General features: G+C 36.5%; 1 protein-coding gene and 1 non-coding gene across 2 annotated transcripts; one reads left to right on the top strand and one right to left on the bottom strand.

Moving 5' to 3' along the window:
* Positions 1–8,896: 8,896 nt before the first annotated feature.
* On the bottom strand, positions 8,897–9,484 carry LOC110764191 (uncharacterized). The gene has a single exon (XM_088244582.1). It carries the CDS (start codon positions 9,482–9,484, stop codon positions 8,897–8,899), a length of 588 nt encoding a protein of 195 aa, XP_088100708.1.
* Positions 9,485–10,576: 1,092 nt separating this feature from the next.
* Positions 10,577–10,683, top strand: LOC148293094 (small nucleolar RNA R71). The gene has a single exon (XR_015825933.1). It is a non-coding gene; the product is annotated as a small nucleolar RNA R71 (small nucleolar RNA).
* Positions 10,684–16,440: the final 5,757 nt, after the last annotated feature.

Genomic DNA, 16,440 nt, shown 5'->3' with positions numbered 1-16,440 from the left:
ACCAGAGTTGCAGAATAGATTGGTCATGAAGAGTTGTAGGATTACCAATCTTGTTACATCCATCGGACCCTCTTTTGTTTCATCTTCAAGTGCTAAGTTCAAGCACTTATCAATTGAAGTCTTTGTTATCTTCTTATAACCGCTGAAGTATTTCTTCACAAAATGCAAATTTGGCCTTGTTGAGCTTGTCGTGCTTGGTAGCTTGTTGCCTCTGTCTAGCAAGCCAAAAATTTCAGCCACATCTTGGCTTTTCATCTCACTGTGACCATCATTAAACTTGAACTTCCTTGTCTTTGTGTCATAGTCTTTAATGAGTCTCACGATGTCGTAGTTAGACTTCATGCACTCGACCTTTGTCAACCTTTTCTGCATATATGCTTCTATTAGTGGCCAGAAAGGTGTCTTCGATAGCAGTGTCTTGACATCGTTCCGGTTTTCAAGTTTTTCTCTAATGTTGTCAATTGTTGCTGCAAAAGAGAGCATGTTGCTCTTGATTTGCACATAGTTGGGGTCGTCCCATCTGCCCGGCTTCTTGTTTCTTTTTGTTTTGGATGATGACTGTTGTCCTTTCTTCATTATTTATTTGGTATACCTGCATTAGAAATAGCAACATGATAGGCATTAATGAACATGACAGTAAAGTAGCAGTGTTAATACCCTATATTGGAACTTTACAGCGGTAGAAATGCATCAGACATAGGATTGCATAAGAAACAATCAGTGTTATTACCGTATACTGGAACTATACAGTGTTAGACATGCATTACAAATAGAATTTCATAGGAAACAAGCGGTATTAATACCCTATACTGGAACTTTACAGTGATAGACATGCATCAGAAATAGGATTTTCAGAGGAATGAACAAGCAGTGTTAATACCCTATACTGGAACTTTACAGTGGTAGACATGCATCAGAAATAGGATTTTCAGAGGAATGAACAAGCAGTGTTATTACCCTATATTGGAACTTTACAGCCATTAATCAGAATGACAGTAAACTAGCGACTAAAATCCTGATAATAAGCAGTCTAGTTTCAAGATTTTGTCCTTGATTCAAATCTAAAATACTGTTATTACCCTGGACTGGAACTCTAGCAATTAATCGTAATTACAGTATAGGTTTGTAAATGTCTTACCTTTGAAGCGCTTTCTCGTCGAAAATGTTCTATGAATTTTTGTCTTGGTTTTGAAGGTGGAGGTCAGTGTGGTTTTCGAAAGTAGATAAAGCAGCTCGGTGGTGGTTGTGGAGTTTCGGTTCTGGAGCGATGAAGAAGACGCATTGATGAAGACGGTGACTGAAGGGACGTTTCGCAGAGGGAAGTTGGGTGCTGGAAGTTACTTTTTTGTTTTCAATTTTTTTGAACTATATTACTGTTTTGAGATGGTAAAATATTTGGGCTTGTTTATAAGTTTGGGCTGGGGTTTTTTTGGGTGCGTTTTGAGTTTTTTTTCTGTTGGGCTTGTTTATAAGTTTGGGCTGGGGTTGTTTTGGGTGCTTTTTGAGTTTTTTTCTGTTGGGCTTGATAATGGCAGTTCTTGTAATATATTGGAACTTCAATACTAATTTGTTATTTAATAAATGGTTTTTGGGTGTGTTTATGAAGTGATTTTCATATGGGGTTTTTTTATAATTTCAGCTCCCATTTTGGGTATATTAGTGAAGCTCCCAATTTTTTTTTCCTCTAACCTTGTGTTGAGGCCCAAAAATATCCACGGTTCGGCCCAAATAAATTCTTGGCCCAATGCAATACCTTACCGAGGAGAAGCCCGATTAGGGCACGCGAAAGTTCGTCATACGCGCTTGCACACATGCCACGCCAAGCAAATAAGCAACACGTCACGCTACAAGCTTAAGTGGGCCCAAGCCACTCAAATGCCCGGAGCTTGCTTGAGTGGGTTGTGGTATGGATGGTAACAAGTTATCATGGGGCCCATCGATTGGGTCGAGAAATGGAAGTCTCGGGTCGCTTGGGGGCCTCGGGACTCAAGCCCATTTTTTAGGCCCAAATGTGGGTAAGCACAAGAGAGAAAGTAACCCATTGCCTCAACTAGAATAGCCCATCACCTTAGTAGAAAAATAGCCCACTATCTCTAATAGCCCACAAAGCCCAAAAATATTTAGTAAACCTAGCCCACTAGTTAAATAACTTGTTCTTCCATTTTAAAAGGTCCATGCAATTTGAATAAAGAATGACTAAAGCCCTCAGCATGTGGCTGAAACAGAAGGCCACGAAGGGACCAAAGGATCATAAGGAGGGGCTGCTGGGAGTTTCCCCGAGGGAAGAGCAAATTCCAAGCAAAAGCATTGAATGAGCCAAAGGATGTTGGGGCGCAAGGGAAGGCGCCATCCTTGAACCAGCATGTATACCCACTTTCTTTCCTTCCTTAGATTTGGCCATGGGGAGAGAAAGGAAGAAAGGAAAGGAAATGGGTGAAAGGAGAAACCCTCCTCAGAGGCAGCCGCTGGAAGAAGCTTGGAGCACCCAAAACCTCTGATTTTGTGGGATTGGACAAGAGCTGACCTTGCCACCATGAAGTAAGTCAGGAAAGAGGAGAAGAAAGAAGGAGGAAAGCTTAGCTAGATTGGGAAGAAACCATTAGGGTTTCTTGGAGAAGAACAAACCCCAGCAACTATAAATAGGGCCTCTTCTACCCAACACAACACACACTTCAGAGAGCAAGCTTCCTCTCCCTCACCTGTAAACTTAGTAATTTTCGTGCTTTTTGGGTCTATTACTCTTATTTCCCCCATTTTTCCCTTCTGGCAGGCTGCTCAGAGTCACTGCCAAGCTGCCGGAAGATATACTCAAGCCACCCATTTCTCTCTTTTCCCTCATTCTCAGCCAAACCTCTCTGCTAATTCTTCATTTCCTACCTAAATACCTATTTTCCCCTAAGAATACTCAGTTTTCTCTCAAGTGCTAAACCCATGCTAATTTTGCTCCCATGCCATAATCTTCTCATGCAAAGCTAGAAGATTTATCTGTAATTTGTTGTTATTTTTATTGGTGAAGATAACCAAAATACTTCCTAAGGCCTTGCCGTCCTTTCGAAGCATTTTGGGGCTTAATTTTCGAACTCAGACACAAAGGGGACAACTTCATCAGCCCAGCCCATTTGTTGCCGGAAGAAAAAAGCCCCTACACCTTGCAAACTCATAATTTGAGTCAGCAACTTTATTAAATTGTTTAAGAATGATTAACCACTAAATTTTTTTTTTCTCGTTAATTTTTCTTGACATTATTTTTGTTTCAACATTCATGATTTAATTTTCTAAACATTTTAACTTAAAAAAAATTAAAATTCCAAAACAGAATAGAATTTCACTTAAAAATAAAAACAAGTACAACAACATTTTATTTCATGGACTTTGAAAGTAAAAACAAGTAGCACACGATTTATATTAAAAACAATGGAACCACACGAATTTTTTAAAAGCGCTAGCAATCCCTGGAGCTGCTACTTTTGCGTATGCCCAAAATAATTCGAACCCTTCATTGAAGCCATTGCCATAATTGTCTTCCATTTTTACTTTTACTTTTACTTCATTGGATTCCTTTATCCTCATTCAATAATGTTCTGAACTTTTGCCCACCTCCACTTGTGTTCTTCAATTATTTTCTGAACCTTTCCCATCCCCTATTGTTTTGTTTCAATCATATTCTGAACATTTGCTCAACTTTGTCTATCTCACTTTATTGGATTCTCTTATCTTTCCCTATCTTTTCTTATCTTCATTCAATTATTTTCTGAACTATTTCCCACCTCTTATTGTCTTGTTTCAATCATGTTCTGAACCATTGTTCATCTTTGTTCATCTCACTTTATTGGATTCCCTTATCTTTCCCTATCTTCATTCAATTATTTTCAAACATCTAGATCATCTCATTCTCTTGTCTATTTAAGAAGTGTTATTCTACCGAATTGACCATACAATCTGGGTTATTACTTGGCTGATGGTATCTACCCTCGTTGGGCTATATTGGTTAAGATGATTTCCCAACCAGATACTCCAAAAAAAAGACTATTTGCCCAAAAACAAGAGGCTTATAGGAAGGATGTTGAAAGAGCCTTCAGAATACTTTAGGCTCAATGGGCAATTGTTAGGGGACCTGCAGTATGTGGCGTAAAGAACAACTTCATTCAATCATGATAACATGCATAATATTGCACAACATGATTGTTGAGGATGAGTATGAGGATCTAGATGCAGAATCTAATGACGATGATAATTGTCCACAAACATCTAGAAGAGCAAGAGCAAGACTTGCTTATGAGCTTGAGCCAACTATCACGTACAATATAAACTGAGACAGACATACTATCTCAGACTACATGGTCCGTCATAATAGAGTCCGTGCTTCGCAAGTGCATCACAATCTAAGAAATGATTTTATCAACCACATCTGTAGATGCGAAGGAGAGGGGCAATGAACTACGTTGTGTGTTTAAATTATAAAAGTGATTGTGTGATTTTAATGAATTATGTGGTTTATCATTGAATTTTTAAAAAAAGACTAATCATAGAAAAATAAACGAAAATCATAAATAAAGATAAACGATAATTATAAATAAAGATAAACAACAATTACAAATAAAGATAAATGATAATTATAAATAAAGATAAACAACAATTACAAATAAAGATAAACGACAATTATAAAATAAAGATAAACAACAATTAAAAATAAACATAAATTAATAACCACTATGAGGAGGGCTTGGATAATAGTATCCAGAGTTGTCTTCTGGATTGTAGGGAGAACTTGTATTCATCTGGGCCTCAATAATTTCATCTTGCTTATTCCCCCAATACTTCTTCTTTCTTGGAGTAAATTTGGATAGATCCATGGATATTATCCTCTGTTCATTGGCCTCCTTATCTTATTGGATTTGATAGGCATGTTGCTCTTGTAGGAGCTCTAACTTTCGCCTTCTATCCTCCTTTGCCTCATTTCCTTATTGAACCAATTCAAACAAGAACTTTCCACTTTGGTTGAGATAACCTTCAACACCTTTCCCTTTATTTTTTTCATCCTTCTGTTTATCTCTTCCCGACAGCCTTGGAGTGGGCATGACCACATCATCTTCATCTTCCTTCAAATTGACTGTATTGCCACTATGAGAAGAATCTTTGAATGTTTGTGTGGGAGATTCACATAGGTCGTTCCATTTTGGGCAATCTTTTAAGATTTGCCAAGCATGATACAACTTGAAAGGCATATTCGGAGGTTTATTATCATTCAAGAAAAGTGTTTTTGCATTCATATCCTACCCATGAAATAAAATAAAAATCAAGTTAATAATTGAAAAGAATTAGAATTATAAATTTAAGCATTGAAAAAAATGGGTACTCACCACATCTTCAAGTTGCATTGGCCTTTGGTATACATGCCTTCCATAGAGAACATTGTTGGTTGATGATCTTGGACCGAGAAGCAATAGCTTGCAGTGATCGTACCCCGGCTCCTCTCATACCCGGATCATTTTCCAAAACTTTTGGTACACACACAACCAAAATGAGTCGTTTGATTGATTGGTGCTAATAGCCCCATCTTCAGAGATAGAAACCCACCCTTTGCACAATACATCCTCTTGTGGTTTCCAATTCACACCTCTTTGGGGTTTTGGGGCCATTCTCAACAAGAATGAAAGTAGAATGAAAAAATATAACAAAGGGAGAAAGGAAAAAAATGATTTTTGGTGGATTATTTACCAAATGAATGTCTATTTATAGAGTTTGGAGTAAGTTTTGGGGTTGAACCTGATTTAGATTAATTATAAATATTATTTTGATCGTTGGATTTAAATTTGAGCCATTAAGATGTGAAATTTTACCATTCATATTGCCTAAAATTAATCATGATCGTTGATGTAAAATATAGTTGTTGGAATTATAAAAAATAAAAATAAAAACACCACAACTTTTGAATATTTAGCCTTTGGAATCACTTTTGATGAAGCTGCCAGCTATGTCGCACAAATATGCTGGCTAGACAGCAAAGCTATCACGTGGGGCCCAGCAACTTTTCTTCTTCACATAGACTTCCAAGCAAACTTTGGGCTCCACAAAATACCAGTCTAGGCAAAACTTGGACTGGAATTCCACCCCAAATTTAACATTTCTCAAATTTCCACCCCCCAAAATACATGGGTAGGAGAAGAATTTTGGACTCAAAATTGAAAATTTGGGTTTCCACCCAAATGGTTGGAGATGGTTTTAGGCCTTCTCCAACCTATTTGGACTTAAATCCAAATTTCCTCTCTCCAAAAAGTAACTATTTGGGTTTTGTCCGGACTCAAACCGGCTTTCCCTCCAAAATCCGGAGCTTTATTAAATTATTTAAAAATGGTTAAGTCTATTTTTTTTTTCATGAATAACTTTTCTTCATTTAATATTTTTAAATAACTTCATAATTTAATTTTTTGAACAATTTGATCTTTAAAAAAATTGAAATTCCACAAATATAATTTTATTCCAAAAGAGAACACATAATACTTTAAATTCACCATACATGAAACCCAATAGGAATAAACTAATAACCACCATCATGGGGGCTTGGATAATAATCCCCTGAGTTGTGTTCAAGATTAATGGCAAACTGTTGACCCTGTGGATGTTCTTGCATAATTTCATCTTGTTTATCCCCCCAATACTTCTTCTTTCTTGGAGTAAATTTGGACACATCCATAGACATTATTTTTTGTTCTTGGGCTTCCTTATCTTGTTACTTCTTATAGGCATAAGCATAAGCTTGATCTTGGACAAACTTGTCCAATATATTGAGCTCGGGTCTCCTATCCTCCTCGAAAGCAATGCCTTGCTCAACCAATGATTCCAAGTACTTATCCCTTGTTTGTTGAGAAGGGTCAGCCATCTTCCCTTTATTCTTATTTTTATTTTTGCAGTCTTTTGTTTATCTCGCCCCTCAAGCCTTGGACTAGGCAAGGATGGTCATGGACTAGGCATGGCGATATCATCTGTGTCGTTGTGTGGGAGACTCATTTATATCGTTCTACTTTGGGCAATATTTTATGATTTCCCAAGCATGGTACAACTTGAAAGGCCTATTCGGAGGCTTATTATCATTAAGAAAGATCGTTTTCGCTTACACGTCCTATGCATGGATAAAAAAAAGATTTTGGAGTTGAATAAAATTACAAATATAAATTTAAAGCTTTAATAAGAATGGGTACTTACCACATTATGTAGGTTTGAGCCACTTTGTGGGTTCATATTGGCCTTAGTCAAGCATGCCTTCCAAGGAGAACATTATTGGTTGATAGTCTTGAATCGAGAAGCAATGGCTTGATATGTTCGTCACTCAGGTCCACTAATGCCCGAATAATTTTTCAAAAACTTTTGATATACACCCTAGTAAAATGTGTCGCTTGCTTGATTGGTGCCAATAGTCCCATCTTCATTGACGGAAACCAACCCTTTGCACAATGCCTCATCTTCTTCGAACCTCCCATTCACACCTTTTTGAGATTTTGTGGACATCTTCAACAAGAATGAAAGGAGATTGATGAAATTGACAAAGGAAAAATAAATTGAGAAATAGAAAAAATGTTATTGGTAGATTATTTGAGAAATGGGTGGGTATTTATAGAGTTTGGAGTGAGTTTTGGGATTGCATCTGATTTAGATTAATTTAAAATATTATTTTGACCGTTGGATCTTCTTTTTTTACTTTTAAAATAGCTTGGATTTAATCTAGATCGTTGATTTGGGTTACTATTAGAATATAATAAAAAAGAAGAAGAGATGTTTGAATTGTTGCCAGCATTTGCCACGTGGCGAGACAACATCTACAACATAGCAATAGCTGCGGGGCCCACTGATTCTTCCTTGCACATAGGTTGCATCATCCTTGAGTGGGCTCCACCAAAAAGTTTTCCTGTCCAGGCAATAGCTGGATTGGTATTTGGCCCCAAGTTCGGGTTTTCCCAAATTTTGGCCCCTTACTTTTCTTGCGTTGGGAGAAGAATAGGGCTATAATTTGGAATTTTTTAGGTTTGGCCTCATGGGTTGGAGATGGCCTTATAGCCTTGCGAGGACAAGTAGGAAACTTCTATTTTGCACCCAGTATTAAAGACATTCAGTTTAAAATAAGAATTGTATTTTTTTTGCCAACGGGGGTCTAGCCCAATAGAAGAGGAATTTGACTAGTGGTCTTGGGTTCGAACCTTATGACACATTGGCAGTGTGTGAGAGATAACCTAACCTCTAACACTAGCATAAGCGATAAGTGACTTTCTTTGGACCTGTTTTTACACAACCAAGTCTAAAGTTGTATTGGGCCAAATCATGGCTTGGGCTATAATATCGAATGAATATCGTACTGTGGCTAATATTAAGGAATTATTATTTATATGATAATTACCTAAATTAAAAGAAATTCTCAAGGATTACTTGGCGGTGAAGACAATTAATTGAGAAGATTGATTCTAATTTATTATGATTCGATCTTAACCGTAACCTAATAGGAATGCACTTTCTCTATCCTAGGGTTACGTGCATATAAAAGGAGATGATGCTTCACGACCAAAGTAGACACAATTTTTTAACAACAAACTCTGCACAAAAACCCTAGCTCTTTTAGTCAAAGACTTGGTTTCACTGTTTATTGCTCTGCCAAGCCTCCTTGGTATCGATTGTCAATTGATTCCTTTAGTTGAAGCCATTCTTAGTGCCTTTTGCTCTATTCCGATCATTATGGTCCCTTTGCAGCCTAGTTCTGATCTTATACTCGATTGCCACTTATTCCTTAGCTCTGCTTTGAACCATAATCGATACAAGGTGGTGGCAATCCTTAGTTTTGATCTATCTGTTGATCTGCTCGCATTGTTTTTACTAGTTTATTTACTTTTATTGCAATTTACTTTTTGTATTAGAGAAATATGAAGTCAATCATCCAGGCTTTGAATTCCAAAAACTCTGAATCAATGGGGAACTTGGTTGCATCAAAAACTTTGAATTCCACCTCTTGATTGGCTTCTCGTAGGATCAAAGAACTTTTTTCTACATCAATTATCATTCTTCCCTTACTGAGGAATGGACATCCTAAAATAATTGGAGTGTCGACATCTTCTTCCATATCCAAAACTATGAAATCAGCTGGGAATATGAAGCAATCCACCTTCACTAGTATATCTTCAAGAATGTTGTGAGGATATGTAAGTGATTTATCCACCATCTGCAAAGAAATAGTAGTTTTCTTAATTTCCCCAAAACCAATTCTTTTAGCTATAAACAAAGGCATTAGATTAATATTAGAACCTAGATCACACAATGCTTTTTGAAAAGAAATAGTGCCAATGGTGCAAGGAATAGAAAACATCCATGGATCCTTTCGCTTAGGTGGTAGTTGCCTTTGTATTGTTGCACTACACTCCTCCGTCAGTTTCACCATCTCAGTATCTTCCAAACATATCTTTTTGCTTAAGATTTCCTTGAGGAACTTTCCATAGCTCGGCATTTGCTCTAATGATTCGCTAAATGGAACAGTAATTTGCAATTTCTTGAAAATTTCAAGAAATTTGGAGAATTATGAATCCTTCTTATTTTTCTTTAGGCATTGTGAAAAAGGAATTGGCAAAACGTGGGTTTTGGAATGAGATTTGTGGATGGTGGTTGCTCAGTTTTTGCTGAATTTCTAGTGGAGCTCACTGCAGCGAGTTGCGGTGGTCCAACAGTTTTTTCTGTAGTGGTTTGGAATGAGATTTGTGGATGGTGGAGCTCATAAGCTTTTTCCGTAGTTTTCATCTATTGTTGCTGCTTTTTTGCATCTAAATCTAGAACGGTTTTTATGGGCCTCCCATTTCGAAGTGTAATTGCCTTCACATGTTCTTGAATTTTCGGATTAACTTCGGATTGGCTAGGCAAAACTCCTCTCTCACGTATCGTGCGTGCATTAGCCAATTGACCCATTTGAACTTCTAAATTTCTAATGGAAGCACACATGGTTTTGAAGGGTCGTCTCCATCCTACTTATGAATTGATTTGTATTTGTGGTGAGTTGTGTGGTTATGTCTTCCAAGTTATTTTTCTTCTCATGTGTGGTTGAAATCCCGATGGTGGTCTTTGCACATTCTGATTATTGCTCTAAGATAAATTGGGATGCCCTTGCCATCCCGAATTATACATGTTGGAGAATGGATCATTGCCAGGATGTCTATAGGTATTCACCATGTTTGCTTGTTCTTGCACAAATTCTGAAAAATCAACTCCATAAGGACGTGATATGGTGGCGTGACTAGGAACAACACAAATAGAGTAAATCTCTTGTGTTAAAATTTTCCCACTTATAGCAAGCAAGGCATCCAATTTACTGGTAATAGCATCAACCTACTCTTTTGAAGCAAAAGCATTAGAATTACCAATTTCATAAACTCCGGCATGCTTACCTCTTGCTTTAGAATGCTGTGTTTCGATAGCTAGAGTATCAAACAAAGTTTCACATTCAGTTCGCGTCTTTTTCTTAATAGATCCACTTGCATAGTTATTTAATGCAGCCTTACTTGAAATGATTAATGCCTTATAAAAAATATGCATGAGAACTAGAGTAGGCAAACCATGGTGAGGACACTGTATTAACAAATTATTGAACCATTCCCATGCCTCAGAAAAGGACTCATTTTCCTGTTCATTGAATTGCATGATTTTATCCCTTAGTGCATCGGTTTTCTCAGTCGAAAAGACCTTCTCCAAGAACTTGTTTTGAACCTCCGTCCAGCTAGTCAATAATCCAGGCCTCAAGGAGTTCAACCACTTCTTTGCTTTATCTTTCACTGTGTAGGGAAAGACTTTTATCCTGAGAAGTTCTTCAATGACTCCCTCTATGAAAGCCATATTAGAAACCATGTTAAGAATATCTCTAATATGAGCTAGAGGATCTTCAGAACTTAATCCAGGAAAGAAGGCATCATATTAAAGTGAAAAATTTTCAGTTCATAATTCCTGGTAGCTGCAGGGAGAACGATGCTCGAAGGTGACGTCGGAATTGTTGGGATATCACGGTCTCCCATTGTTTCATTCGGTACAAAGGCCATCTTTTCTTCTCCTTGTTTATTCTTCTTTTCTATGTCTTGTCTTTTTCTCCTACAAATTACTTGAAGGTTTTTTTCAATCTCAGGTTCCAATTCAACTAGTTGGCTAATTGAAGAGTGGGTACCAGTCATTCACCGTATGCTCAGAAACGAACTTGTTGTACCTGCAAACAAGGGCAAATGATTGTTTAAATAAAGAGAAGATGATAGAATTGAAGAAGGAAATAAAACCCAAACACAATTAGAAAAAGAAACTTTAATTGTAAAAGGAAAAGAATATTAAATTGAGAAAGGAGTTGGAATCCTGTTGTGAAGTGGGAATTATGCGTTCCAGGAGTTCTCCAAGTCCAAGTAGTAGACTTGGAGTTGCTGCGTCAAACCTTCTTTCTTTAGAGATATACTGTAAACAAATATCTTACTTAACTTAGGGCTCGTCTGGTAATGTTTTCGGAGAATGTTTTCAAAGAATATTTCAGAGAATGAAAATGAGAAAACGAATTTGCATGTTTAGAGAACCACACCTTGAAACAAACAAGTAGGTTTTACCATCCCAAGGAAGCCAATCTTAAAGCTTTTAACAATAAAAGAAAATGAAATAGAAATTTACCATTCAAGAGGTCTTGCAATTCTGTTTATGAGTAAAAGATTTGAGAAACTACTGTTCTCGCTGAGATCAACATGAGTAACTCCTTCCACATGGGCAGCTCCTCTAGCTCCCAACTTCATACTTGTTGCCACCACCCTATACCACATTTTTGAATTGTCCAAAATTACTGGTACAATGCCCGATATGAGGTCCATATCATACAAAGACTCCAAGGAACAGGAGTTTGCTGCCCACCTAACAAAGATAGTAGACACTCCTCAAAATCCCCTCATCTAAGTAGTCATAAAATGAAAATGAAAACGATAACTGAAAATCATTGTACAAGAAAACCAACCTCTTTCTATGTTATAAAATTAAGCATTAAGTTTCGACCAAAAATAATAATAATTATTATTAATCATTAAGTCAGACCCTAATTCCAAGTTTCAAACAAAAAAACAGAGTTTGAGTCGGATTAATATAGTATTTGTAATTTTATGCTTGCTTACATGGAATAGGAATCATTCTCAAGCAATCCCTCATTCAGATTAGTGGAAATGCCTTGTTTTGATTACTTCCCATTGCCAATCCCTTTTATTCTGATTCCTACTCATTTTGATTCCAAGTAAACATATCATAATTTTTTGAAATGTGCACTGGATTTTATAAGTCCTCTTTCAAATCCAAGATTAAGGAAAGTACTTGACTTCCGATTAAAAAACAGAGCTTACCTCCATGTTAGTATGAAAATTGGATTGTCATTTTCTAGACTCTAACATAGGTTGAAAATTAGTTTGTTAGGAATTGTTACTGGACGTTTTGGCACAACTCTCTCAACCCCATACTTCCGAGACATGACCTGACCATATGAGAAACTTGACAATAGGTAAATCATGACATAATCATGCATTCAAAATAGGATTTATAATTAAAGCTATTTTTGATGCCATTGTTATTTAAGTTAAAATATTAGCATTTACTATCGTGACGTACACCATGCTTATCTCTTAGTTCACTTGTTTTAGGAGATAATTATTTCTCAATAATAGTGGCTGTTTGGTGTCGTCACTATGAGTCCTTATTGAATTAGAATTTATATTCATAATTGGATAGTATTGTTGTCATCTATTGGGTGTCTCATGAAGAGACCTTGTTTGCATCAAGTTAGGAGTCTTAGTTGAATGGCTTATAGAGTCAGAGTTGCATGTTGCGTAGATACAGCTGCACCAAAGTGGATTCAGTTGCATCCTCAACTTGTGATACTCGCAAGTGCACGAGCCGTTGGTAGTTTAGCATATGTAAGTGCGAGGTCGATTCCACAGGGATTGGTGATTGAATGATCCAACTCAGTTTTCCTACAAAACATAAATGAAAACAAAAGAAACAAAACAAGAAGAAAGAATGTACATTAAGAAAAATAAATTACAACTTGGAGAACATTAAAGAGAGCATTTGAGGAAGAAAGGAGAAGTGTTTGGGAAAAGTGGTTAAGGACATGGAGGCTTTTTGGAGAAGAAAGTAGAAGTAGAGAATTGTTTGAGAAAGTGTTTGGAGAATTTGATGAAGAAAGTGTTTGGAAACTTAGAGGATTTTGGAAGAGAAGGTTTGAGAACATTGGGAATTTGGAAGAGAAAGTGTTTGGGACATGTTTGAGAGCATGGAGAACTTTGAAGGAGAATAGAGAAGTGTTTGGAGAATTTAGAAGAAGAGAAGGGAGAAGAAAGTGTTTGAGAGCTTTGAGGATTAGAAGAAGAGAAGAGAGATGTGTTTGAGAAATTTGGAGAATTTGATGAAGGAATGTGGAGAAGTGTTTGAAGAACATGGAGACTTGAAGAAGAGAATATTGGAAGAGTAAGGAAAGTGGTGTTTGGGAACTTTGTGGATTTTGGAAGAGAAAGTGTTTGGAAAATTGGAGAATGTTTGAGAACTTTGGAACGGAAAGAAAGGTGTTTGTGAAGTGTTTGAGACATGGAGATGTTTGGAAGAGAAGGGAAATGTGTTTGGGAAATTTGGAGAAGGGAGGAGAAGTGTTTGAGTAGTTTAGAGAATTTGATGAAGGATGGGAGAAGTGTTTGAGAATTTAGAAGAAAGAAAATTTAGTAGAATGATCTCATTACAACAATTGAGAACTACAAAGGGAAACTAAGAGAATTTGAGGGAGAGAAGGGAAGGGAGCTCTAGAGAAGTGCTTGAGAGCTCCCCCCCTTGGGGTGTTATTACAAGCTTAGAGAACCTCCCTATTTATAGGCCTAGGAGAAGTAAAAATCTGAATTCAATATGGCTAATGCATACAACACTTGTTTTATAAAATCTGAAATGGTTGATGCACTTGTATTAGAAAATCTAAATTGGGTGATGCACTTGTATTAGAAAATCTTGAATGGTTGATGCACTTCCCCAATAAATCCCACCAGCAGCCCTAGCTCATCTTCATGTCACCATGACCAAGCTTCCAACCAGAAATGATAGCTCATACCTAGCTCACCATGACCAAGCATCCAACCAGCACATGCTGAGGTCAGCATGACCAGCAACTTCAAGGGCTTACAACTTGGGCTTCTCTTAATCAAATTAGGACTTTAAGCACTCTAAATTGAAGTTCAGAATGTCTTCTTTCCAGCCATATGTTATTTGGGCCAATCCAAGGTCGGAGGAAGAAGTTAAGGCCGAAACAAATTGCTAACTCATTTTCCGCGCTGATAAGATCCATCCTGAGCATGGTTCTGTGTTTGCTAGGTAACGGACTCCAGATTTATCCAATGGGGCTGAATTTTGGATATGTTATAGTACACACCAATTGGAGCAACGTTCATGAAGAATGTGGCCTCATCCGAGCTATGTAGGTTGCTGAAACAAAGCTTGCAATATGACCTACGGAACTGGATTGGCAGGGGGCTGTAGCCATAATGAATTTGTCTTTAAGCTCTTCATCAATTCATCCAAATTAGGCCTTAACATGCTTGAATTGCATGAATTATGTTCTTCAAAGCCATCATTGTTACCTAAAGCTCAATTAACTGAAAGATAAACACAAAAAGGATTAAAAGCACAAGTTTAACTCAAAAACATAACCAAATCATAAGCTAGAAGGGTAAGAAATAATATACAATTATGAACCGATCAAATACCCCCAAACCTAGATTTTGCTAGTCCTCGAGCAAAACAACACAAAACAAAGTTAAAAACAAAACTAGAAGTTAACTAAACCACTTTCGTAGGTAACTCGATTGCATTTAGCATATGCAACAAGCCTTTAAACCTCTAGGCATCCCTAGTAGGAGGAGTTGTGTCTCCTGAGGGTTTAACAGATACGATACCCACAAACGTTTTACTGACTCTGTAAAACAAAGTAATTAGAAAACTTAAAGATTGTTAGTCCTTAAGCAAAACCAAAAACAAAAACAAACACAAAAACACAAAGAACTTAAAACAATTTTTCCGAACATTTTCTGAAGAGAAATGACTCATGCACATGACTTAAACGTTTTAACAATAAAAGCTCAATTTTTAGACATTATTTACAAAGCGGCAAAGTTCTAAACACAATATGCTCAAAGTGTAGTAGTGTGATAGCCAAATGCAACAAATTCCCCAATCTTAGTTTTCACACAATTTCAAAAATCATACAAAGCATAAGTTCAACTTCAAATCTCACCAAAGTTGTCCTCTCACAAATGAATCACTCAGAAGAGGGCTATAATGCACACTCAGTTATAAACATGAGAATAGAGTTAAACCATAAGGGACTTAACTCGCAATAGAAATATGAAGAACTTGCATTAATATGATCTCAAGAAGGATGTCAAACACTTAAAAGTAGAAAAATGAATGCAATTCAACCACATGACATTTAAGATCAATTTAGGTCTTTAACATGGGTTGTAATGGGGCCAAGGGTGTAAGGTGAGTAAGAAATGAAGGATATGGATAATACAAAGTCCAAGGAACTCGCAATGCAAGAGCATAAAATAATTGTTTACAAGACTTCGAATCATCACGATTAGATTTTTTTTCTTTTACCTGATCAAAACTCCTTATACCCTTCATTTACATTGATTCACTCCTTTCCTGAACAACCACCAATTTATTTTGAAGGCCCAAAAATGAAATTTCATTCAACCACCACTTTTCTCTTTTCTTTCACCAATTGTGTGAATTTTTTTTTTTTCTTCGAAATGTAACACCTCTTCCCAAACTTAGTGTGAAAAACACATCTCAATTAAAGCTCATGAGTTCCTTAGAAAGGTAAATATTTGTTTTTCAGGCTAAGGCGAGGAAATATAATTGGTAATTGAAAGAAAAAGGTTTACATGTAGGCTCAAAATGGTTAACAATGGAAAATCATGCTTAAGCATGCATAAGGTTAGCTTGAAAGGCACAAACGATCCAAAGAAGGCCTTAATATCATTTCTTTAAATGTCATGAAGTCAAATTGCACAAGAATGAATGACTTTTAAGTGTTCAACCAAATCAATAAATAATGAGATCAAACAACAACTTAGATGACAAGAAAATAAGAGTATGTATATAACACTCATGAAATGAAGTACAAGGCTCAAAAGCTCACTTTATATGGTTATATAAGTCTAATTTGTGCTTGATACAATTCTTTGGGTCATGCAAATCCTTTAAATGGAAAATTATGAAACAAATGGCAAGTGCAAAGGTTTCGAACATATCATGATAGAACAATGCCAATTTTTTTTTTTAATTTTTTTTTAATAAAAAAAAAAAACACTAAAATAAAATGAAATCCAATTTTCATTTAAGTCATGCAAACATTTATCACTATCTCATCAT

Source organism: Prunus avium, chromosome 7, assembly GCF_965620075.1.
Source record: "Prunus avium chromosome 7, drPruAviu1.hap1.1, whole genome shotgun sequence".
Classification (NCBI taxonomy): Eukaryota; Viridiplantae; Streptophyta; class Magnoliopsida; order Rosales; family Rosaceae; genus Prunus; species Prunus avium.
This window is presented reverse-complemented; position numbering and strand designations above follow the sequence as displayed.